General features: G+C 40.9%; 1 protein-coding gene across 1 annotated transcript in view; it reads right to left on the bottom strand.

Annotated features, from left to right (window-relative positions):
• Positions 1–23,317, bottom strand: part of VAPB (VAMP associated protein B and C) — a 33,363-nt gene extending 10,046 nt beyond the window's left edge. The window contains exons 1-2 of the mRNA XM_050907094.1: positions 23,030–23,317; positions 6,526–6,678 (exon numbers count right to left, since the gene is read on the bottom strand). Coding sequence (XP_050763051.1) covers positions 6,526–6,678; positions 23,030–23,087 — 211 coding nt within the window. The 5' untranslated portion in view covers positions 23,088–23,317. The remainder of the gene's footprint in view (positions 1–6,525; positions 6,679–23,029) is intronic.
• Between the last annotated feature and the right edge of the window lie 2,736 nt (positions 23,318–26,053).

Genomic DNA, 26,053 nt, shown 5'->3' with positions numbered 1-26,053 from the left:
GCGATATCCAAAGATCCCATTCATTGCAAATGAAGGCAAGTCAAACCAATTTGCCTCCTTCAATGAGCAGAATATATTAAGGCTGTGCCATCTTTATTATGCACACAATCTATGGCTATCAACAACCACATGCCTTTTAAAGCCAGAAGAAAAGGAAGATAGTAAATTCTCTCAGATGATGTGCTTTAAAAATTATTATACATTTTTAACTCACCTTGCAGTAATCAAATACTAGTCCAAAACAAGTGTTTGCAAATTAACAGGCTACTTTTAAAACTATTTTTCCAAACAGAAGTGACTGCACTGCAAAAGCACATGTATTTCAACATTGCACGATACATCACTGAAAAGCAGTAGCATAATTTTTTCTCCCCTGTAGTAGACACCTCACTTATTTCAAGTCTACATAATGTGTACGATCCAACTGGGTAGTCAAAACTATCCATTGTTTATGGTACTTCTCCAGATCTGCAGTTTTTTCAGTTGCTTTGCTGAGTGCAGCTATAAGCTCATTTGAAAATCATTATTTCCCAAGCAATAGTGCTGAAGCCATTCTCGAACGCCAAACGATTGCTGCTCTGAATTCCATTCACTGAATCATAAGAGCAAGCAGCTAGGGAGGGCTTGACAGTATAAACGTTGTTAGCACTTGTATTTTTAGATCAATACATGAAAGCCACATTGACATAAATTATTCAGCAAATGTCTTGTAAGCCAGATGGGAAGCTCAAAAACGTGCACTTTGTTCAAGAGGAAACCCAACCATTTCAACTTTTATTCACATGCTATTGGGGGTTTCTGTGAAAGATCAGTTCCATGTAACTGCCCTAATTGCTGGAGAATTTGCTACTGTGAATGTGGCTCCTTTGTTTTGACTGGAAATTCCAGACCTTATGCAAGAACTATGTGAAAATGCCTACAAAGTCCCTTATCAAATCAGTCATCTCATCCGGTCAAAAGTTTCTGACCAGCTTTCATCAGAACCCAGAGTTCTAAGAAACAAAATTATTAACATGATCTTCAAGTTTATTAGCACCAGCATCCATTAGGCAGATATGTATTTCAACCATTTTCTAACTGATCACTCTACAGCTAAAGCACCAGAAGTATTCTACCACAAGCAAAAACTGCAAAGTCATTGAGAGATCAATGGAATGAGGAGTAACGCAAGTTATATTTGTTAGCCCACTTGTCTCTCTCAAAATTCAAACACAAAGGACTGACCTTATGTACATCCTGTTCTGAAATGTTTCCAAAGAAATGGATACCAGTTTTCTCACACATTCCTGCTATATCCCCATATTTTACACAAGGCCCTCTGTAGATAGCAAAGGGGAGGTGGTGACCACCTAATATGCTCTTTCCTTTTCCTAGAACAGTTTACTGGCAAAGTTAATAACAATGTCAGAAGCGTTAAACTCTTCTGGTTTTCCTAAAGTAAACCTGCTTTCTCAAGGAACAGAGGAAGTTTGAAGCAAGGAACATGGAAGGAGGCAAAACTCTACCCGTAACGCCTGCTAGGATCTAGCACTCCATTCCAAGAGCATAAGGAACAGAAAGGTCTCCCTGCTCTGATAGTCAACAACCTTCCTCTAGTTTCCATCTAAATTTATTAATGGCCTGTTTACTTGGTCCTGGACCAATACTGCCCTTATGCTTAAATACCAAAGAAGGGGAAGAGTCATTTACTTGTGGTGCACTCCAAGACATCAATCACAGTAGCTCTTGGCCTTCTGGTAAACTAAATAAGCCAGACTCAGTGGGTCCTCTCCAGGCCAGGCTCCCCATTCATTCTCTGCACCTGTTCTGGCTTGAACTCCTCTATATGAGCTACTCTAATTATACATTCAGGAAACTTTACTAGTGCCTTGGACAATAGCATTTACACCCTCTTATCTCTTCCATTATCCAGGCTGTTACTACATTTGCTTTATTCACAGCCACATTATGTCAGCATCTTGGTCACCCTAGCCAGCCCCCTTCGTTTAACAAGCTTGCAATTATAGCAGGAGTATTTTATTCTCCAAGTACGTGATTTTGCAGTTTTCCTGATGAAACTCATCCTGTTTCTCTTACTGTAGCCTTCAAGGACACCCAGTTCTGCTGCGTATTTTCAGCCTCCCAACTTTACACCATCATCAGGGTTTTTAGTGTACTCTTTGTGCCAGAATTGCTTATAAAAGCATTAAGCAAGATTAGTACCAAGAATCATTCTCAAGAAATGTCACTAGTAACTTCCTGCTATTACATTTCTAGCCACCACATCACTGTTTACTCTGAAGTAGCCCATTCAATAGTCTGTGAATCTATTTTTCTTTTCTAGCTTTATTGATAGTTTTCCCAAATGGCGCTGCATGAAATTCTTTATGGTCTGGATAGATCAAATCTACGACACCTATGTCACCTTTACATAAAATACCCCAACTAGCTACACGGGCAAGCCTCAAGATCATTGTGCAATTTGATCAGCTCTGCTAGAGGTGAGCAAAGGACACTCGCATCTACAGAAACAGGCAGAATCCACTGCACCACTTCACATTTCTTCCATGTTTACATAGTTCTTTCTGTAAATATTTCAATAATACTAAAAAATGTTGAATCTGTGAAGATCAAGATAGATTCTTCTAAAGCAAGCGGACAAAACCAACCCAAAACTTGGCAGTTACTACGTAGTCCTGGGAGGCCCAGGGGAACAGGGCGCAGCAGTGACGTTGCCTCAGGAGAGTCGGGGGCTGTAGCAGTGGATTGGACACAGCGAAAGGGGCAGACTCACTGCACGGAAGAGAATAGCTGCAGAAGCACACTCCTGAAGGCAATGCAAACTGCCTTTTCAAGTCAGGCAAGTTTACAAAAGACTAAAAGTTCCCCCCCAAGGATATTCGACAGCAACCTAACAATAATGTCAGCTTCTCCCCATTTTTAGGAAGCATGTTCAGACTGCTCTGTTCAGCAGGACAGTGTGCACAGATGGTACCGTCTGTACTTCCTCTCTCCCCCTGCTATACACCTATCTGCAGACTCACCAGCATCTGCTTATATTTTTTCAGTTTTCCTTTGTAATCTATTCATGGCTTTTATTTAGATTTCAACCTCTTGGAAGCCACAAAATCAGGTATCTTTGTTGAAATAAGACACGTTTAACAAAAATGGAATGTGTGCAAATACTCTTCTTTTCAAAGTATTTCAGACCAAATGCAATGAAATCAGATGACAGCGCACACACACACTTCCCGACAGTTACATAAACTCAGCTGTTAAAATTACATGCCATTATATAACAGGTGAAAACACGGGCTACAAACCTGACATCACAGCAAGCAGCACATGCTGACAGGGCCTTAAATGCGGGTATTTAGGAAAAGCTGTGATATGGCATAGGACGCCAGTATTTAAGACTCCATTTTCTAGCATTTTATATGTTTTAAATGAGCCATCACACTAGTATGAAATAAATGTTCTGACTGCTGCCTCTATCTTAGGGCAGAATATCTTCTCATATACTTACATCAAAATAGTACAGATATAGTTTCACAGGAGCGTAACAAAGGCATCCTGTTACTACAGTGCAAGGAAGAAAAGGCTGCCCCAAACTCAGCTTCAGTCAGTAATTTTCTGAGAAACTAATAAACTGTTCCAGAGCTTCATGCCACTATACTTAGGCACTGATTTTTTTGAGAGACAAGGTGCAGTACCAATGCAGTGCTACCAAGCAGCTGTGTTAAAGCCAGTCAGCAATTCTCAAGAGGACAGATTGCCTATAGTAAATACAGCCCAATTAGTTTAAGTGTCCGGAAGTTATTACTGAATTAACAACATTCTAATAACTTCTCATCAGTAGTATTTTCACTAGGTTTGGAGGAATTCAAGTCCTATTTATTCAAATCCTATTTTTATGCCCTGTGCAAGACTTGAATTACATGACAAAAATAACTGATTCAGAGGCAAAGAAACAAATTCTATTTATTTTTCACTTCATTAACTCCAAAATCAGCCCTCTGTTCTTAAGCGCCATTACTTCAAAGCAAAGGTGAAACACATCTCCCCCCTTTCTGTGAATTCGAAAACAATTCTGTTCTGTAAGTCAATGAAAAGTCCCCTCTTTGATCCCTCCTATCCAAAAGATCCCTTCTGCTAATCAGAATCAAAGACACTGCCATCTTCAAGTCCAAAATTAGGTCCCATGCGTGGTTTAAAGGAGCTACCAGGAGTGCAATACATACAGCTCTATTAAAGTTAAATTCAACCACAGCACAAGATAAAGACAGCTTCAGTTTAGAATGTTTTAGGAAATAAAGAATTAACATTTATAACCCCAGAATTCTGTAACACATCTACCTATAAATTTACCTTAATATATTACCTAAAGAACTTGTATTTTAAAATATCACGTTAATGTAAGGACTGGCAATTTAGGATCGTTATTTATTATTACTAAGTTATCAGCATGAAAATACGTAGAACACAAATGTGAGCTTGTGATTAAATATACCATAGCCATTTGCAAAACTAACTGAATCATAAATCACTATAAATAAAGTTATCAGAAGAGGGAAATTTTTCAGAGCTATGTAAGCAAGAGCAAAGCATAGCTTAGGGTTAGCACAGCAATGTCTCATAATGGGACACTTTAAGTCAAGTCTTGGACTAGATCCATATTCTATCTGGTATGCTGCTGGGAAGAGTCGGACTGGAAAAGCAAGTAAAATGTAGGCATCCTGGTAGCATAACATAAGATGGTTCATACAACACTCGCCTATACTACATTCTGCTCAAGGTAGAGTGAAGGGTAATTGTAAGCAGAAGTTTAAGAAAATGTTGAGATCAAGACGACATTTAAAAAAGCATGGTATGTGCCTGCAAAGGAAGTGGGCTTTTAATTTTGTAAGTTCATCTGAAAGATTAAAAGAATCCACATCTTCATAGCATGAAGATAATTTGTAGCTAGAAACCATGCTAATTTTCATTATCACTTCATTGATTTCTATGCATTTAATATGCTTGCCTGCAGCTAGTATAGATGAGACAGCTTTACTTGGGAATTGTCCCGAGTTTTAAGAATCTCAATTTCTCTCTAGAGAGCTTTTTCATTTACATATTAGTCATTTCAGAGCTTACTGGATACGTGCTAGCCTTCTCCTGAAGCAGAAGTGTTTTGCCTGCCCCACCTGTAGCTACCACATTGCACTGGTTATCTCCTCACTGTGACATTCTCCAGAGATTAACCGCAAGTGAGGCACAATTCTGCAATCATACGCATGCTCAATTTGACACAATAGAAATCCCAAAGACAACAGATCAATGAGCGTGCAAATGTAGGCATGCACAAGAAGACTTACAGGATTAGAGTCTCTTAATGTTACAGTGCAAAGTATTTCTGGGATCAATTTTTATTTTGTTGAAGCAAGGTCTCCAAGGGTGAGGTGTTTAAATATTTCACATTTTATTAAGTAAGAATCTGAAGTCTTGATTTTTACATTTTGATTTTTTTCAAGTAAAAACCAGTAGTTTTAGCTCCCAAAATTTTTTATTCCAGGCTAGAAAAGTTTGGTAAGAGACTAACGGCAAACCGTATAACCTATCAGTAAGTAATTTTTCTTATCATGCCAATATTAAATATTATTTAAAATAGTAAAATGAATCTGCATGTTTACAGAAATAATTTTCTTAACTAAAAAGTCAGACTTTATTCATGCAGTATGCCACTACTACATGCTTTGATAGAATTCTTTATTAAAAACATAGATCGGAGAAGTCATTGAGAAAATACACTGCTTTCAAGCATGTATCATCAGCAAGTTAATAATATACAGACATTCTGTTTATGGGAAATACTCAGCTCTTTATGCTTTCAAAGTAAGCCACTCCTTTGCTTTTCCATTACCAAACTCAGGCAAGTCAAGAGCTACTGACTCATTAGAGAAAATCATTAACTTCTCCTATGGAACAGAAAAGATTTAGTCACTTGACATTTCTAACACCAAAGCATATTGCATCTTCAAGGAACACAAAACAAGCATGGTTTGAAAGTAAATGTTTTCATTATTGGTTATATTAGGCAGTTCGGTAACAGCCAACACCAGCCTAAATCAGTGTGGCTGCAGTCCACTCAGTTTTATTCTTCCCTCGACGTGCCCATCCAAGCACTTGTTTGACCCTGCGGTCAGCTGGTTCAGGAAGTTAAGCTGGCAAAAAAACTAACCGTACAAAAATAATCCCACAGGGAGGGCAGGGCTGCAGCAGTGCTGATTTGGATAGGCTGGCTAAGGCTGTTAATGAACTGCATAAATGATTTATGTATTTCTCCCTTTTTTTCCCCTCCAAAACAAGATGTAAAACCAAACCTATTACTGCTAGACCAGGAATAAGGGAAGTAAGGATATATGAAATGGCTGCTTCTCCATTAAATCACAACTTCTTGCTTCTACAAACATTCAACAAAATACTTTCAGATTGCAAACCATTCCAAGAAATAATTGATTAGAAGAAGCTATTTTCAATCACCAAAAAACTGCTTGAATGGCTTACCAGAAACATTAATTGATGTTCCTGCATCAATAATTCCACTGTTAGGCCTTACACAGTATCTACGTGGTGCTGTGGTCTTAACTTTGAAGCACACATTTCTGTCTGTAGGATTGCCGAGTTTCAGGTTTGTAGTGACAACATCTGTGAAAGGACCTGAGGAGGAGAGCAAAAGCAGACTTGAAATCACACAGAAAGTACTTTTCAAGCAGAGGCTAAGCAGGCTCTAAATCTCTGTTCACAAATCTTATAAAGTAATTAGATGTTCAATTTCCATCTATGGCACGTACAGATAATCGTGCACGCAAAGCTGAGGATGCAGTGAGGCCTCTGAGCATTCTGACGTGCAGCATGCTCCAACACTCACAGCGCAACAGCTGAGGTTGATCATTAATAGCAAAACAAAAAGGAGGAAATCATTTATACATGGTGCCAACACAACAACATGGCATTCAAATGATGCCAAATTCTCTGCTGTATCACAGTTACTTCATTCTAACTACTGAATCCCAGTAAACCCAGGCTTACAGAGATACCATATATACCTATGTTATAGATGATAAATAGGGGAGTACAGTACAGTACGTTAACTAGAAAGGGAATGACAACAAAGTGGCTACTACAGATTCATCTGCATATGCAAGCTGTACGTCCACAGAAGCAGGATTCCACCAGGTATTCAGAAATGCCATACCATAACCAGCAAGATAAGCATTCAGTGTGCACCCCCTTTTCCTACCAAGTCTTTTTTTTTTTTTTTTTTTTAATAATTCTCTTGGCTACTAGAAATGATAAACCAGAAGAAAATTTCATAAACTAGCCTACCTCACCCAAGACGGGAAATAACCATGTGGAAATAGGAAAATTCTTGGACGCTGAGAGCACTGGCAAAGATTTCTGTATTAGCAAAGCCAGAATCAAACCATTGTCAAGTTCTGCAACACCAAGTGCAGGCAAATCAATTTCTCACCAGCTCACTACCTAGTTGAAACTGCTAAAATCCCACAGGTTAGAGGACAGGCTAGTTACTGATTTTCTACAAGACACTGATAAATCAGACAGGTAGCATGCAACTGCAGTGCTTACTCAGATGGTAAAGAAGTAAAATTAAAAGAAATATAACTACAGTTTGATCAATTGTCTTCTGCATAAAAGTAATTAATTTGATGCCTGAATAAAATATCTTCATCTATCCTCAGGAGTAAAAGCAAATTGGTCAAAAAAAGCATTGAACCCTTCCTTGCAGAAATAACAGCCTTAAAATTTAAAAAGGGTGAATGATGACGATAATAAAAATACTAGCAGGCAACATTCCACCATCATCCTCCTGCAGCATGGTTGGCTTAAAATAATTTAAGTTTGCTTCCTTTTCTACAAATTTATCACACAAATTTGTATCCTAAGATGACATTTAATACAGCTGTAAAAGCATTACAGTCCTGCAACCTCTATCCTTGATCAAATTTGTTTTAGGTAATTAGAAGGGCAAAAAACCCAAAACAATCACACACACACAAAACCCCAACCAGACAACAATGCAGCGCCATTTCTGCCTGCACTCTGAACAAGCCAGCTTTGCATTTACAATGCAACCTGGTAGCAAAAAATTGAAGCAATAAAATTTTAAGCTCCCATAACAAAGATTTCACTAAACCTGTGCCTGGTGAAACACTGAGATGTGAAAGAGAATGAAACACAGCTGTCAAGTTTTCTCTGTGTTCTGCATGCAGGGGGAGACTTTAAGTGGAATGGAAAATAACTGGGCAGCAGAAGCCATGAGTTGTTAAAGAAGTTAAACAAGCCGAACTATCAGAAAAATCCAGCAAAGATTTAGGTGTGTAAAGACAGTAGCAGATCTTCAAGATAGCTTTAACTGGGAGAAGTCTAACAATTCAAAAGAAATTACTTGATGCCTAAGCATTAGGGATGTGCCTTTACTAAAAAATTACAGCTTGAGCTATTCCAGCACAGAGGGAGGGTCGTCTGTGCAAAGCCCTACATATGCAGCTGCATCCTCAATACTGCTTTACTAGTTTGCATGCTGGGATAGATTTCCTGTGGGAAATACTATGTTTTTTCTTGGCTGATCCATGGATGCGTGCGGGATTTGTGCACCCCAGCACAGAGCTGCTGTTTGTAATAGTAATATGACAACAATTCTATCTGTAAAATAATTTCCAAATGGAGTTACTTATTGCTAACATAGATCATACCAAAATATTTGGCAGCGAAACCTTTCAGCAGACCGAATTAATTTCTTCTTGTCTGCTTGACATTTCCTCTTCTTTTCTGTCTGCTAAACTTTAAACAGTTTCTTTAAATACATTTTCCCCAAATTACAGGTTTTGCAGATGAGCCAGCACAACTGTACTAGAAGGCCGACATCTGCTTTCAGCAAACTTGTGTGCAGGCATACTCCTCATGGCATTGCTGTTCAAATACTGTAGCAAAGCAAAACAGAGCAGACAAATGCAAAATTGAAGTGCCATCATAGGTGAAGTGTGTAAAAAAAGAAATAGACAACAGAGTATTACTCAGGGGTAATTAGGGCACGGCAGTGAAATATTATCAGCTTGGTTGGCCTGCCTTTTAAGAGCAAGGCCCAGGGACTGCCAACTCAGGCTGAAATGAAACCTTGATAGCCTGTTGCTATATTACTATAGCCTAGGTTAGACATTTTTGAGGGAGGTTGGGGTACGTGGGGGAACTGATCGCAGGATAAACACAAGTTAATTCTGTACTGGAGATACACCTTTGCTTTCTAATGTCTGGATTTGAGCACTGCAGGTGAGGTTAGCCTGGGTATTAACAGTCGTATGAGACACACATCTACCCTGGAGCTTCATTTTTCAATGCAAGGCATTAGGACTTCTGGAACTGTATCCACAGATACAGTAAGATAAAATGCTCTACACTTTTTTCCAATGCCTTTGTCCTCACTGCAACTGGATGGACTATTCATACAGGTATATGCAACACTTGGATAACGCCTATACCCCTAAGGTGAGCTGTAAGCACAATTACAATCAGTCAGATTGGTGCATCTGGATGGTACGTGGGTTAAAAGCAGCAAGTTGACTCTGCAATGAAGACTGACTCTTACTGTGTGCCTAAACAGAAGCCGCACTGTTAAAACACACCTTTATTTCATAATGTTCAAAACAAAATAATGTATTTTTGATTGCTCTTAATATTTCTAGATAACTGAAACTTATATTAAGGCAGGGTGTTTTCCAAATGACAATTCACACTTCTGAAAAAGAAAAAAAAGGAACTATTTTTCTCCCGTGTTTTTAAAGATCATGAGAAAAATGCCACTGGTGTCATCCCAAGGACAAAGTTATGGGAAACTCAGGGTCTGTACATGGATCATCTGACATGGGGTTGTCATGGGAGCAAGCTGTCTAGAAGGAAGAATGTAGTAAATCAAATTTGGCGGTGAAAGTTTGGAATATTCCACAAGGGCTCGATGACTTTTTCCTGCGAGTTAGAATAAAGCCAATTTGTGTTAATGCAAACTGGCATCTAGTGATATGCAAACCAGCAGTACTAAAGAAAAGAAAACATTACCTCATATACTCATGCAACAACAAACAGCAAGAGATACCATGGTTTTTCACAGGGTCACTTTTCAGCAGGGTTAGTTTCAAACTACAGCTGTGGCTTTCCACCTAGGAGCTACGCATACAACCCTTCACATTTGAAGATCACAGCAATATCTCAGAATTTGCCACGCTCCATTTCCTATTCAAACACCAGTGCTGTATCAATCTTTCCTAAGACTGCCATTCTGCAGTGTACTGCATTATAATATCCCAGATCATTTTAGTAATAATACAAAAGCCTGAGAATTAGATCAAAAGAACATGATGTCAACTCTATTTAAATTTTAAATAACTCTCACTGCAATAAAAATTGCCCATAATTGTACCAGCAAATCCAGGTTGGTAACTTTTTGATCAGCACAGTACTTGCTGTAAGTTTCTTGCCACTCGCTACTCACAGTAACCATGTTAACACAGCTACATCATTTGTACCGAATCTTAATACAATTACTGTCATCTTAACCAAAATTCCGTACTTTAGCATGGCAAATAAACAATCCTCATACACATATACTTTCAATGCAGCAAGAACACTGCTGTAGCACTGTTTGGCATGTGGAAGAAGTTAGCACAAGTACTAGCAGAGGTAAAGCTTTGATGGCACAGGCTTAGGCAGCAACATTCAAACCAAACAGGCACAGCCCTCTGCAGATGGGTACGTGCAAATACTACTACATCTTTATAATTAACTACACACATTAGGTGGGCCACAGTCCCAGGGTTGCTTTATTCCTGCATCAGTCCATCTCACTGCTGAAAGGGGAGGGGGTCTGACCTCTCATCTCCACCAACTGCTTGTGCTAGCTGCACAGTGCTCATCTGCTTACGCTGAGAGCTGAGCCAGGGAGTCGCTTGGGCTGAAAATTAATCCACTTCAAGAAGACAGGGAGTTAGGGAGGGAGCAGTGGGGAAGAGAAAAAAGGAGAATCAGTTTTCAGCCAGATCAAGCAGCACTCAGACACTGGCATCATGGAAACTGCATTTTTCTGCACAGCATTCTGCCAAATTAAGACAAGGAGGTCTCCTATTTAGTAGGTTAAAGCTAGCACATCTAGGCATACGTGCTGCAGTCACACTTGTAGTGCTGACATAGTTGTTGAAAGTAATTAAGGCACGTGCCTAATTTTTTTGTGCTTAAATCTAATGCAAATTCTCATCTGTCTAAAGCCAGGCATTCCCTAAAAATTTAGTGAACTGGTGCTTTTCAGAGCAAAAGCACTGCAGGAGCACTTGATACAATCGTAGTCATGTTAAACTGGCAACCATTGATCAACAAGAGTAAGAATAAATTCTCATCAAGCTGCCCATGTTATTCCCAGAATGTTTTAGATGCACTTTCATCATCTTTCCCTAAACAACTTTTGCCACTCCAACTCAGCACCACAGACACGTATCCAAAAGCAAGGTAACTGGAAACAGGCAGAAATACAGGCAGAGCTTCTAGTGAGACAACCCCTCTTGTACTTCCTTTGTGGAAAGCAGTGGAATGCAACAACAGGAGGGGAAGGATGTATTTCACCATGGTTTCATCCCACTGATGTGTCAGATGAAAGTCATTAATCACCTGACATATTAATCAGCCATATTAAAGATTCCTTGGTTACCTTTCTAAGGCAGATGGTGGAAAGCAGTAGAGGGGAAACTTGAATTGTTTTGTGGCTATTCTCAAGAGCCCAAATCCTACACGTTGATGTGCCCTGACTAGTAGATGTCCACATGGAACAATAATTCATCCAGTGAAAGAGCCACATTGACCTGACTCTCACTGACATGTGTGAGTTGAGAGGGTGGGGGTTGAACGTGATACTTCAGGCTCCCTTCCCCATCACATACACCATTCTGGCTCCTGCTCCCACGGCGTGAAGTGCCTCCCCACCAGCTCAGTCAGCCCCTCAAACTGGGGATGCACCTTGCCCTGCTCTAGCACGTATGAACCTACTGCAGAGTCCTAAGCAAGAGTGTATTAGCACCACCAACAAAACCACCACCACCCAAGAACACAGTCATCTCACCATCTGAACATTTCAGCCTTTCTACTTATAACTTCTCTTATCATCATATCTGAGCTGTTTCTCAGTTCCTTTACTATGCCTCTGACAGTACCAAGTGATTTAATTTTATTTCCACAATTTCTCCCATTTTATTTTTGGGGGTGTCTATCAGCAATAGAGAGATAGTAAAAATAAAAACACTAGCGATGAGCAAGAGGGCTCAGTAACAGGTGTAGAACTTGACTTACTGTACACTTCTTTTTAAAGTTTATATATAAGTTGATGACCTTTGAAGATAAACACTAAAATGAAAAAAGCTGAAATGTCAAGCAAGACATCTTGAGCTATCAGCCAGGTGCCTGTGAATCAAGAACACCCAAGATCCAATCAAACTCTCCTACCATCTTACTTGTCTTTAGACAAATCACTTAAGGGCTTGATCTTCTGCTACTAAGAGCCTTAAGAGCTGATAGCAACTCCAAAACAGAAGCAGGTTTGGACCCTTATAGCTTTCCTCTCTGTGAAGTCAGGAGAATACTTAACTAATTACAGAGAATCTTGTGAAGATTGGTGTTTTAAAAAGTACTGTATGCCAAGTTTTAATCATCATCAGGTTCTGGAGACATTCATAATTAAGTGAGCATCCACAACTTTTGAAATCAAAGTCGAAGAATGAGAAACAAGAAGTGCCTGTGTTGCATAAACATCTGATTTCACAAGTAACTCACTGAGGGGACCCAACACTACCAAATTTGGTAATTACTTTTAAGAAAAACTTAGGCTGCTCTTAATCCTTGTGTAAACTACTCACAAACCTTTCAGTCTCAGCTCAGATTTTAAACAGAAGTAGCTAGAAAACCCCACCCCTATGGAATCAATTTCTTTACTCTTACCATGACTATCCTCACTTGAAAGAGCCCTTGAAGCAAAGTGATGGGAGGGAAGTGGTCATTTCCACTTCTGCTGTGTCAAGCAGTAGGAGCCTTGATGAAAAAACTATTACAAAAATAGAAGTGCCATCCAAATCACTCCCCATGCAATGGCTGATGCAGTGGAGAATTTTTTTAAGAAGTATGTAATCAATAAAATAATCTAAGAGAAAAAAAATAAGATGTAGAAAACCAACAAAATTACATGATCCAGATGCCAAAGTTGGAGCAAGGCTGGCAGTAAATTATTCCATTTGGATGGATTAATCAGTGTCCTCCTCTGGCCTATTTTGGCACAAACTATTTTTCCCAGAGCATGCCTCATGCTTAATGGGGAAAAAAACCCAAAAACAAACAAACAAAACCAAATATGAGACTGAAGACTATTTTCAGGGTATCTCCTAGCGTGTAATTTTTGTCACCTTTTATTCCTCAGAGGATCATTGACAGTTTGACTTCACAGTTGTAAGAACTGAGGGGCCACACATAAGCTTGCCAAGAGAAATGGAAGAATATGTCCTTCAAATAATTTTGGTACCAGTGCCATTTGTTTTTTCCAACTGATCTCTTCAGAGTTTTATTACACCCAAACATTACTTACTTACAGCAATCTTCAGCAACAAAATCGCACAACATGAAATATTTTCTCTACATCCTAAACTTAAAACAGATTTCTGCACACAATTGCATAAACAAGAGACTGATAGCAGAGTTGGCTAGCTTTTAGAGGTGTATCTCTGTTTCAACTGTGCTTTCATATCGTTTTAGAACTGAATGCCAAACATATCGTATTACTTGTTCATTCCACTCACAATATCACATGTACCAACTCTCTCCAGGTATGAGAACAGCTCAGAAAATAGTAGCATACTCTCTTTTGATAGTGGAACAGTAGCTACATCTCTTTCAATAAGCATGACATAGCAAGACCTACTTATAAGATACCTACTTATTCTACATGGCTAGAAGCCTCATTCATGGGGGTTGCTGGGTGCGTATTGAACGGATACTGAAACAAAGCACAGCCCCCCAGGGAGAAGTGGGGATGCAGCAGTGGAAAGCAGAGCGCAGCATGATGATGGCCTGATGTGCAAGCTTCCCTGGCAAAAATAGTGCTAAAGACTGAAGTCAACGTAAAGTATCTCCCTAGAAGAAGCATCGTGATTTCAATCACCATCCCAAACTATGCTTTTTCTTGTACTTCTTGTGAAGTAGTTTTTCCTGGTCTAATTTCATCACTAATTTCCATTTCAGATGCACATTAAAATGGTAGGGAAGGAGCAACTTAACTCTCTAATTTTATGCTCATATATGCTCTTCAAATAGACAAATTTGATACGTAACTTAAATAGCAACTGAGCAAATATTTTAAGTGCAAAACTATGCATAAATTGCAAATACTTGAAGAAATGAGCAAAATTAGAGATTTTGGGATGCACAATGAGTAGATGCTTTTCTAGAAAGTTAAAAAAAAATAGGCAGTAAGAAACTAATTATAGCTACATATAAGGAAGGAATCCTGAATTTAGCACATTTCTGGGGAACCACTTGAAAACTAGCCTATTAACTGTGCTTTCAGAATCAAAGGGGAAAAAAAAAAAACACCAAACCAAAACCAAATCAGAAATTTAGTCAGAAGCAGTGAGAAAACTTAATAAGGAAAAAAATACCTGACACCTTATACTGTCTGGCATAGAACAAGATACAAATGTGAAGTTGCATTCTCCAAACCTAAACTTCCGTAAGCATTATCTGCACCACTATATGACACCAGTAAGCACAGTGTTAAAAACAACTATACAAAAAAAGAAGAAAGAAAAAAAGATCTTACTGCCGTTACACGTTTGCTCCTAGTCTGGTAAAAACGTAGGAAGGCCAGAAGAAGAGACATTGCAAACCAGAGGAAATTATGCACGCAAATATTTTGAGAAGATGCAAAATATAATGTTAATTCACATATCACAAGAAGCAGCAGTTGCAAACATAAACAGGCAACAGTGGCAGTCCAAACATGAAACTGCATACAGAGGGCTGGACTCCTGCTTGTGAGAAACATTAGAAGCACCAGTAAGGATGAAGTAACTGGTTAGATGAAAATGAGCAGTCCTGGGAAAAACAAAAAGTGCAATTTTTTTTTTTTTCTTAAAGAATTACATAGTCATTTGACATGCCTTCTACAAGCACAACTAATTTGAATTAGGTCTTTAAAATTGTTTGCAAAAACATAAGATTTGGCTCCATAGTGAGCCCCACACCTACATGATTTTATAATTTGCATTGTAAGTAACTGGATCACCAGGCAAACCTCCCTCTTCTCTATTTTTTCCACCCCTCATGGAAGCCAACCAAGAAAACAGGATTAAATTTGGAACGATAAAATCTTTGATCCATAGCACCATGGTATGAGGGACTTCGTTTACAGCTCGGAGAACTAGACACTAAAATAGTTTAGTGAAGAGACTATTTTCATAAAGTATTTATAATGACGTGGGATAAAGTACTGCAGGCAGCAGCAATACCCAATTTGTACAAATGTTTTTGAGGCCAGAAGAATTACAGTTGAAGTAAGCAATTTTCAGAACAGCTATAATACAGAAAGGACAGACTCAGTCAACTCTCAGTCTGGATTGCCTTGCTAGTGTAAACACTCAATCACTTCAATCCATGTGTATTTTAATCCTGCACTGAATTAAACATGGAAATGGTGATTCGCTTTGCATACATTTTCAATGACAGCAAGATTGTGACAGCTGTTCTAGACTGATGGCACAAAACCCCCTCTATGAAAGGTTGCCTAGCAGGCCAAGTTTTAAATTCAACAACATCCCAGACATCTCAGAAAACATCCTCTATGTCTCTACAGACATCTCAGTCTACAAAGAAGGTATGAAAGAATTTATATATTGAATAAATATTGGGTGAAATGCCAGAGAAAGAGACTTGGCGTAAGTCTGGCCCCTAGTTTAGATAAACTGGTATTTAAATATTCATATATGTATGTAAAATAGGCCTCCTTTCTGCCTCTGGTCATCACACAGGAAGACAATGAAAGGAGGCTTCAGTGTTACTACTGGTAGGAACTGTCACACCAGTGTCAGAGTCCCTCATTCAGAGAGGAGAGAGAGGTCTAACTGGGAAAGAGTTCCTGACCTAGCCAGAGTCTCACTTAAATCAGTAAGGATTTACCTGATGGAAAAAAAAATGGCTTGCAGCAGCACAACGATAATGTTAAAGATCACATTCCCTACAAATACAAAGATGAAATTTAACTCTGAAACAACAGCTGTTACCACAAACAAAACTGTTGCAAACATTATCAATAAAGCTTTCAAAGCCAACCAACTACACTGACAGAAAAAGTAAAAAGGCTGTTATTGCACCAACTATGAAATGCATTCAGTAGTTATTAGTTGTTCCCAGCAGGGAGCAAACATAAGACCAATATGGTAACAAGATAGTAGAAAATGAGTGTGATGGCAAGATGTGGGCAGAATTAGCAAGGGTCATTTGATTCCTGCATTGTCTCCAGCTAGGCAGAAAGCTATGTTTAGAGGCACTCTAAAAGCAAGAAACAAGACAAACCCTCGGTCACCCAGTTTTCTACAAAAATTGCATTATAACATATGTAGAAGTTGCTCATTTGATTCAAAACTCATTTGATGCAATCAATACCTTCCAGAGCTGGGTGCATACAACAAATTAAGCTTCTTTTAAAATTGGGTATTTGTTCATAGGTGAAAGTTGATCTGAGCTTATAAAGTTGAATCATTCACTATGGTGATGATGCCTTTTTTCCAGTTGAGTTTCAAAACAGATCTGACAATCTATTTAAAAGTTTGTACTCTAATTTTCACAATCCTAATTCCGAATTAGAGTGCAATTAAACAAAATTCAGCCTTGTATTCAAAGGTAGCTAACCTATTTTAAAAGAAATAAAGCATTGCATGACTACTGACAAGTTTTTAATTTATAAAACCTGTGAAGTGAGGAAAAAAAGGCAGTAATTTAATTTCCAATGAGAAGAAACTATCAGAAACTCCTGTACAAATTTCTACTCCATATTCCTCTTTCACGGGTGATTAAGACATTGCACGTGGCATGCAGGGTAGCAGCTGGTAAATACAATTTACTGCTAAGCATCTGTGTGAACCTGCACCCACTATGATACGTTACCTGTGTCTTTATTTTGACACGACAGCCATGCTCCTAGGACTTAAAACAGCCACCCCTTACCTTATGTTTACATATGTATTTTCAATATAATTTATCAGATATATTTTCTGAAGTGATGAATAGAGGACACATCCCATCAACCAAATCAGACTGGCAGTCTGCCACCCTGATGAGCTTGAAATAACAAACTTGACAAACTTTTTCATGTATCATTGCAATGGTTCCATAGCTCAAAGCGAGCTGAAAATTGGTGCACAAACATGAGATTCCCAAGGAACAGGAAATGAAGAATGTATGTGTTCCATCCCTTACAATAAAGGCAAGCAGTTGATCATATTAAAAACACAAAACCCCACAAAACTAAGAGAAGTAACTGCCAAATAACAGTTGCTCATGCTGATTTTACTACTGCACTAGGACTTTCCTTGAAATAGTAATACTTTGATCCCATTAATGCTCGTTACTTCAACTGCAATTCTTAAAATCTATGCAGTACAAAATTATTCAAAACCTTAACCCATAAATCACATTGGCCAAAGCCTTCAAGCAGATTGTGAGATTTTTGGAAATAGTCTTGGGAGACCTAAATACATTAATTAAATTTAACAGAAAATGCAGTTAAACCTTCTTGACTGCTTCACACATCTCAAATAATTGTTATTTGGCTCTTTAACCTTCCTATTCAAAGTTTCAAATTTCTCTTAGCCCCCACATGCACAATTCCTCCCCCCTTTCCCAGTGGAGCTGTTAGTGTCACATCTCTAGTGTAGAGGACACCAGCAGATTAAGGAAGCTCAACAGAAGCACTATCTTCAACTTATTCCACCTTTCAAAAAATGAGATGTGTCATGAGACACTCACAATGCATCACTATCTTGCTGTTACCTCCAGTTCTTTTCCTCCAAACACTGCTCTCTTAAAGTGAAGAGTCTATGCAAAGTGATGGAAGTAATTATAAAACTAACAGTGCACGCGAAATTAGAGTAAGTCAGTGAGATGCAGCAAGTCTGTACAACTATAACTAACACTTAACAGTTGGAACAGGCTATTGATTTTAGCTAAGTTGCAAGAATAGCAAGCATAACACGAACTGCAAACATTTAAGTGTCACCAGAAAATTACTAATTTTCTTTGATAGTTGGGCTACATACTTAGATTTGTTTAGATTTAGGAAGCCTGCCTGTTATTTAAATACTACGTCTTCTTTTTAAGTGTATAACTTGATAATCAAATTCAAGTATGTAGAGAGATGTGAAGGTTTACTCATATTTAATGCAGTAACAATGATTTTACTGGGTATCAGGCTAGACAAAGGGAAGCATGGACTGGTACATTTTCCAGCAGAAAAGTAGATAGCCATTGACACAGCAGCCTTCAAAGAGTAAAGAAATCCTAGTACCAACTGCCATTATGCTGTGAATACCAGGAGGGCTCTAATGGTTTAAAGAATATAGCATGTAAATTTTCAGCTTATAAGATGCATATTAATTATACTAAACAGGCAACTTCTGACAACACTGCCAGTATTTTACATTCTTAAACACAGCCTGTTCCAGTGGCAGTGACTAGAAATCCCTATTTATCCAATACAGAACAGAACGAGCACAGAATCAAATCCCTCTGAATACCTTCAGTGCAGGAGTGCTTCAATCATTACAGACAGATCATGACAGGGATGGAGATGTAATTATGTAGTTTAGTCACAATGCCCGACTAAGTCCTTATCCTCTCTTCTGAGACTTGACAACTGCCGGTTCAGTAAAGACTAATCTTACGTCCCAAACATTACTGAACTGTTGGACTGAAGAGCCTTAGCTTGGTATCTGATAAGAACTGGATATTCATGTCAGATACAGGAGGTTTTGCACACCTGCACTGCAATGCACAGACCTGACTATAGTTTACACAGACTTACCTGAAGGAGCTCAAACTATCTTACTTGGGAGCGGCAGCCACCTAACCACGGTAATGCAGGTTACACAAGCTGCATGGGACTGTGGCTAAATACTAAATACTTTGCTCACAGTGCTGCAGATACATTGTTGGACTGAGCACATCTATACCGGCTGAGGCCACACCTTTGGACTGCAGCTCTGATGTACCCACCCAGGGGATTCACTTGAGCCAGTGACGGGTGATAGCTTGGAAACAACACTGCTAGGCCTCAGGCCAGGTCTGATCAGTACTATTAGGACTGGAGACTACTGGCTATTCTGGTTTATTATTGTGCCCTTTGCAGAAAGCAAAGTTACACAGTGACATACTGCATACATGCAGGTGCAAAATCACATACTGGGAACAGGAAACAGCATTTCCAATTGGCAGCAATTTACACAGTTTTGTGAGGAATTAATCCTGCATTTGGCAGTACTGCTATTTGCCACTTGGGGAGCACTGCAACAGAGTGCTGAGTCATAAGTCCAGCCTAACCTGTAGCAAACCTCTAGAAACGTTGCTGAAATGTACCTCAGCCTATGCCACCTCTGTTTTCATGCACGTCCCCTACTGAACACCACTCCCCTGACACTCTGCATCTGCAAAGAATGCAGCAGCATTTCAAACACCTAAAAACCCAGGCAAGTTCTAAAATAAGTTATATTCTAACAGAATTTTACTTGCTGACATTAAACAAATAATCTCTATTCCAGATGGGCACATTATGCTGAAATGACAGATTGGCCTCACTGGGTAGCCATCCTGTGAAATGCATGAGGCAGTGCCCTACAGCCCAAGTGTGGCACTGTAATTAACAGTTGTATCAAAAAGCACCTAGTAAAAGGGGCCAGAATTACACATCCTTGCCTAAGTTTAAAGATAGTAATTCCTAAAGTCAGAGCCTTTAATATTGTAATCTAATTCATTCTTGGCAGATTGTTGGATGTTATCTCCTAGATTTAAAAAAGAAAAAAAAAAGAAAAAGGAAACATAAATGGAAATGTTGTCATGTGTAACAACAATGGTCTTTTTCACCGTTCATTACCAATAAAGTCTAAGCAATAAACTTTTAGTTCGATGCTTTCTCACCTAGGCTGCAAGTCTACAACAACCAAGAAGTGGAGGAAGTCACTGGCAAGACAGTAAAGCTCCTGTTTCACACAGCGTCACAGACCACGGCAAGGAAATGGGCACCTCCGGCCACATAATGGTGTCCTGCCTCCCACTATTCACAGCTGCATTTCAGCACAGCACATGCTGATGCTATTTTGGAGCATATGCCTTATGGTGTAGGAGATGCGAGGCGGGGAGGAAGGACAACCCCTGCTTATGTTCACATGCTGTGAAAAACAATTCTAGCATGAAAAACTCCTTTGATATTTTTGCAAGTAAGTCACAAACACAGTATTTTGAAACAGAGCGCCAAACAAATTTAGAAGATTCACTGCAAACCAAGGGACTGCAAAAGCTTCTTAAAAAAGGTCTTCAATTCTTTACAAGTGCAAGTGCTGGCTAAGAGAGAGGTGGTTGCAACCCCATAGTGACTGGGACACATTATAGAATAAATCCTCACTTCGGTATCTTATTCCCCACATCATTTTGTGATCATCATACCTCCCTCTAGAATTCATATTTAAGAGCTATACAGAGCACTTTAACAGCATCAGAGCTATTTTCTGCTTTTTCTACCTGTCCGCATTTTGACTAAGACCTTTATCCATTTCCAGTGTTTGTGAAACCTGGTTTACAGTCCTACCTCATTGACATTGCTGCCCTACATCAAGCATCAGATCTTTCAGCGCACACCAGCGATGAAGCACAACCGTACCAGTTAGCAGCACTACTGACCTCTGTCAGTTTGTATCTACTCATACAGTGCAAAGCAATGCTCTGGAAATAAATGCAACTATTTACAAAGGTGAGAAAATCATTACTGCCATATTACCAGGCAATATGCCATCACAAAACTAGTAGGACAAGAAAGGCTTAGAGCAGAATTTACTTCATGAATATTTCAAATTGGCCTTTCCTGAATGAAGGACAGTGGTCAGCACTGCTTGTTAGAAAGGACTGTAAGACAGAATTTATTGCCAAGGCATATGAACGCTATCCATAGCATTAAGTCTGTTTGAACATTAATATTTAAGCACACTTTTAAACTAAGCCATTTAATAGCTGCAGCTAGTCAAGTAACATTTTATGTTATAAGGAGTATACGTTGCTGGCTAAAGATCTGGCAACCAAAATCTCTATGGCTAGTTGATTTAACTTCAATGGTTACCAATTATTTAGCCCAGAACCTCAACTGAAAGACAAGCAGCCTGACTAGTTATCTTTATTTCAACAAAAAAAAAAGAGTCTGGCTGGGTTTATATCTACCTGTGATGAAGTGAAAAAAAAAACAAAACACCAAACCCTGAATCACAAGTACGTCTCATTAGCAAGTCAGTGCCAATTAAGGCCCCACTTTCTGCCCACCTGAGTTTGGGTTTGCTTGCTTGTTGAAAGCAGTATTATTCAGAACAAGAGCTGATTTTCCTCTAATCATACTTAACATAAAGAATGTTAAAACAACAATAGTTTCCTTCTTAAGCATGTTTGATGTTGCTGCTATAACAACATGCAAATACTTCAGCTTACAACAAAGATATATTCTTTCCACCCAGTGTTTATTACCATGCTTTTTGATAAGCCCACTTTATATTATTACTTCTAATATATTTACTGATAAAAACAGGTAACGACTTCCCCTACATTTGAAAAGGTACATGAAAGCTTTTTAAAGGAGTATTATTTTTATCAGAAGCCAGTAAATAAATCACTATTCTTAAAAAAGCATATTTGCCAGATATTCAAATGAAGCTATAAAGCAGCTCTGACCCTGGTAGCATAAATAAACTTGCTGAATGCTTATTTGTAATCCCAGAATATTGTATTACAGTCGTGCTGCCAGGCTACAAGACAGGACTTTCAATGCTAGCGAAAATTCAAACCCATTCAAGATTTTTCTTTAAAGAAAGGATGGATTTTCGCGCAGGCACAGTATTCACGATTCATTTACCTAAACGGCTTGCCGAATTATACTAATAATATGAAAAAGCCACGAAACGCTGCCCAGCGCCTGGCCAGAGGCCCTGTGTTTTCTGTCAAAGCCCGGCTGAGCCGCACGCACACGTCTCGGGTGCCCCACGCCCCGGCTGCGTGACAGCTCGGGGAGGACTCGCCTCCCCCCGCCTCAGGGCCGGGGGTCTCGGAGCCGCCGAGCGCCTGCCTCGACGCCAGCTGAAAAAACACCCCCTCCTCCTGCCGCTGCATCTCCGCGGAGGCCGAGGGCCGCTCCCGCCGCCTCGGATATTCCCCCCCTCCCGGGCGGCCCCGCGGGGCTCAGGCGCTGCCCGCAGAGCCCCCGGCCCACGCCCGGCGGCCCTCCGCCGCGGCGGGGGAAGGTCGGCCTGGGGGAGAAACGGGCTTTCCCGGGGCCAGCCGGGGCGCGCTGCCCCGCTGCCGGCTGGAGAAGGCGGCGGCCGGGACCCCCCCGCGCGCTCTCCCCTCAGGCCGCCCTCGGCCCTGCAGCAGCGGCCGCCCGCGGCGCGGGTGGGGGCGGGCGGCGCAGCCGCGGCGGGGGCAGGCCCGGCGGGGACCCCGCGGCCCGCTGCGGCCCCACCGGGCTGGGGGGGGGCCGCCTCCCTGCCCCGCGGCAGGCAGGAGAGGCCCGGCAGGGCGGGGGGCGGCGGCGCTGAAGGACATTTTAGCGGCTGGTGCCCAGCCCCGGCCCCCGGAAAATGGCTGCCGCTGGAGCGGGGCCTGAGAGCGGCCGCGCCGCCGGCCCAGCGCGGGGAGGCGGCGGGGGATGGCGGCGGCGGCCGCCTCGTACCTTTGAATTTGAGCTCGTGCTGCGGTTCCAGGCTGAGGACCTGCTCCGCTTTCGCCATGTTCCTCCTCCTCGGCGGTGGCGGCACCAGGCGGAGAGAGGAAGGGACGGGGAGGGAGGGGAAGGAAGGGGGAAGGGAGGGGAGGAGGGAAGGCAGGCGGGTGTGGGGGGGTCGCGCCCGGCTGCTTTATTCACCCCCCCGCCAAGCGGCCCCGGAGCGGCGAAGGGAGAGGCGCTGCGGGCGGCGGAGCGGGGACAGGCCGGGGAGGGCGGGCGGGCGGGCGGCGGCTCGGCGGCTCCCAGCGCGCACGCTGCCCTGGCAGGGACGCGGCGAGAGGGCGGGAGGCGGGACGGAGGCGGGATGATGCAGCACGGAGGGGCCCAGAGAGAGGCTGCGGCTGACGTCTGCCGCCGGCACCGCCGCCCGCCTCCCGCCGCGGCTGAGGGGGCCGGCCCGGCCCGGCCGCCCCTCGGCTCCCTGGGAGGCGCGGGCCGCCCCGGCTGCCGGCAGAGGCCGGGCCGCGCGCTGAGCGGGGGGGGGGGCTCCTCACCTCCTCTTTCGGGTGCTCGTTTGGCTCCCTACACCTGTAACCTTGTGGGGCAGAAAGAGGTCTAATTAATAATATTAATGAAGTTTAATCATCACTGAAAATCCTGATTTGTAACAAATGCCGCCTTATCTAGCAGCAGCCTGCTATTTTAGGGCTTGATTCCGAAAAGCGAGGTCTGCCCGCGGCAGGGAAGGGGCAGTCCCTCCCTGCAGAGGCAGCCCGTGACTCAGCCGGGACCGGCCGCCCCTTCCCGTGCTCCCTGCAGCGCCGGGAGCTTTCGGCTAGAAACGGGGAAGGGAAACGCGTCCAGGGCAAGGAGGGGTTCCTGGAGCGGCGCAGAGCCGCTCGGTACAGAATGACACCCTAGGGCAATTACGGTATGACTGCAAGGCTGAAGAACGGAGCATTACAGTACCAGGAAAATCCTGGTAACTGTCATCGAGCTACAGGAAAGACTAACTTTGTAATAAATAAAAATAGATTTTCAGGTCATCTCAATGATTTTAAGACACTACTTAAGCTCTAACCAAAGTTTTGGGTTGTTTGGTTTGGGGGTTTTTTGTTGTTGTTGGGTTTGGGGTTTGTTTTTGTTTGCATACAAATAGCATGATTTAAAATATTTTTAAAATGTACAGGTTGGTCTAATATGAAGTACTGCTTTATTGATAACCTTAGGCCACTGTAGTTACAACAGCACTACACTTTCTTCTTCTCCCCTCTCTCCTCATGTTGTTTTAAACTTTCTAGAAGTGCCTAAGAATTTATAAAGCATTGCTGTAACCTGTCAAAGTCAGCAGGAGGTAAGAATGAAGCAGGAGTTTAGGACACCCACATTACCAGCAGAAAGATGCTGGTCTTAAAAACTGGTGATTTCTATACACCAAAAAGTATTCATTAGGCAACTGGACTTTAGACATACAGGACTTCGGAAGGAGACACCATTTGCACAAATAAAAAGCGAGTGTATTGACATCAACTTCCAAACAATAGCAACTCAAAACATACAGTTATGTTAAGTCCTAATCAGGGCTGATTAGCAAACAGGTAAGAGGTGAATAAAAATATGGTAAAACATTGTGAAAATTCATTTTATTGCACCAATACAACCTGTGTGATGCAGCGTACCTCACCCTCACACAAGTTCTTTGTATCGTGAATGTTGTTTTACTTCCTAATTGCCAAAAATGTATAAGGTAGCTAAAAAGATCTGGAATTTGTAACAACAGAGTTGTTCTCATTTCTGGCAGTAGAAGCAATGGCAAATGACTGATGTGTATGTTGAAATTACCACCACTAAACAGGATGATGACATTCAATGCTCTAAGCACATCTGCAGTATTTATACCACATCTCAACACTTCAGCTGTTCTTGTGCATGATAATCCCTGTTTTTCAGCTCATCTGCTTAACCACCTCCGATCCTGTTTCATCTTTTGTTTTTGTTCCGAGATGTCTTTCATTCCATGCCAAAACAAACCAAACCCATATACGTATTTAGTACAACTCTTGGTTTTGCATAATGGAAGTGAAACCTGCTAACTCCTTCTAGCCAATACATCAGGACTAATTTTTAGAAGCTTCAGCAACGTACAGCAACACGCTCAAATAATGTACTGCTGCTCTTCCTTAAATTCCTTAAAGGAATTAAGGAGAAAAGATGGTCACAGAATGTCATAAAGCAGTGCATTTTTTTTTCCAGGTCCCTGCTATTCTACTTTGCTTAGTTAATTAGATTTGGAGCCTAGGATGTTCTTGGCTTATTATTTTTGCTACTTGTAGGGCAATAACCCACTTATTTATAGCATAAACTACAGATTATTTCATAACATTACTAGATCTCAAATCAGGAGATAATTGAGTTCACTTACACTTTGGAGTAGAGCTTTCTTTGGCTGATATTCTGGAAAGGTTATCTTCTTTCACCTAATCTCTTAGGTTTTATTTTTATAAACAGATTCTCTCGCTGAGCTAGGCATTCTCAGTCCAGTAATTAGTAGAAAAGACAAGCTTTATACATATCTCCAAGTTAACTGGAAACTAACAGTGAGGAATAAGACAGAGGAAACTTTATACAACATATAGTCATACATAACAAAAAACCCTAAAGTAAACAACTGTTCAGTGTTGCTGCCCAGACCTTTCCAAGTTCTACTTTTCCTGAAAGAAGCACAAAGAACACCCTTAAGCATTTGATGATCCACATCTTAAAGGGTTTGCCAAGTTGTATCATCTTACCGCAACTGGCAGCTCTGAACTTACCTGCTTGTATTTGAAGGACTCACCCATGTTTTCATCCAGGCTGAAGTTTTTTATAGAGTAAACAATGCTCTAAGTTGAAAATTTATGACGTCTAATGGATGTAGGTTGTCAGGTTTTTGTTATATGTAAATAATGTGTGTACATTTAATATTGTGCAGATCAGATTCACTGAAATAGGCATGCATGAAGGCCACCTGCAATACTACATCCTTACCAA

This window comes from Gymnogyps californianus, chromosome 17, assembly GCF_018139145.2.
Source record: "Gymnogyps californianus isolate 813 chromosome 17, ASM1813914v2, whole genome shotgun sequence".
Classification (NCBI taxonomy): domain Eukaryota; kingdom Metazoa; phylum Chordata; class Aves; order Accipitriformes; family Cathartidae; genus Gymnogyps; species Gymnogyps californianus.
Note: the sequence above shows the minus strand (reverse complement) of the source record. Positions and strands in the feature narration are given on the sequence as shown.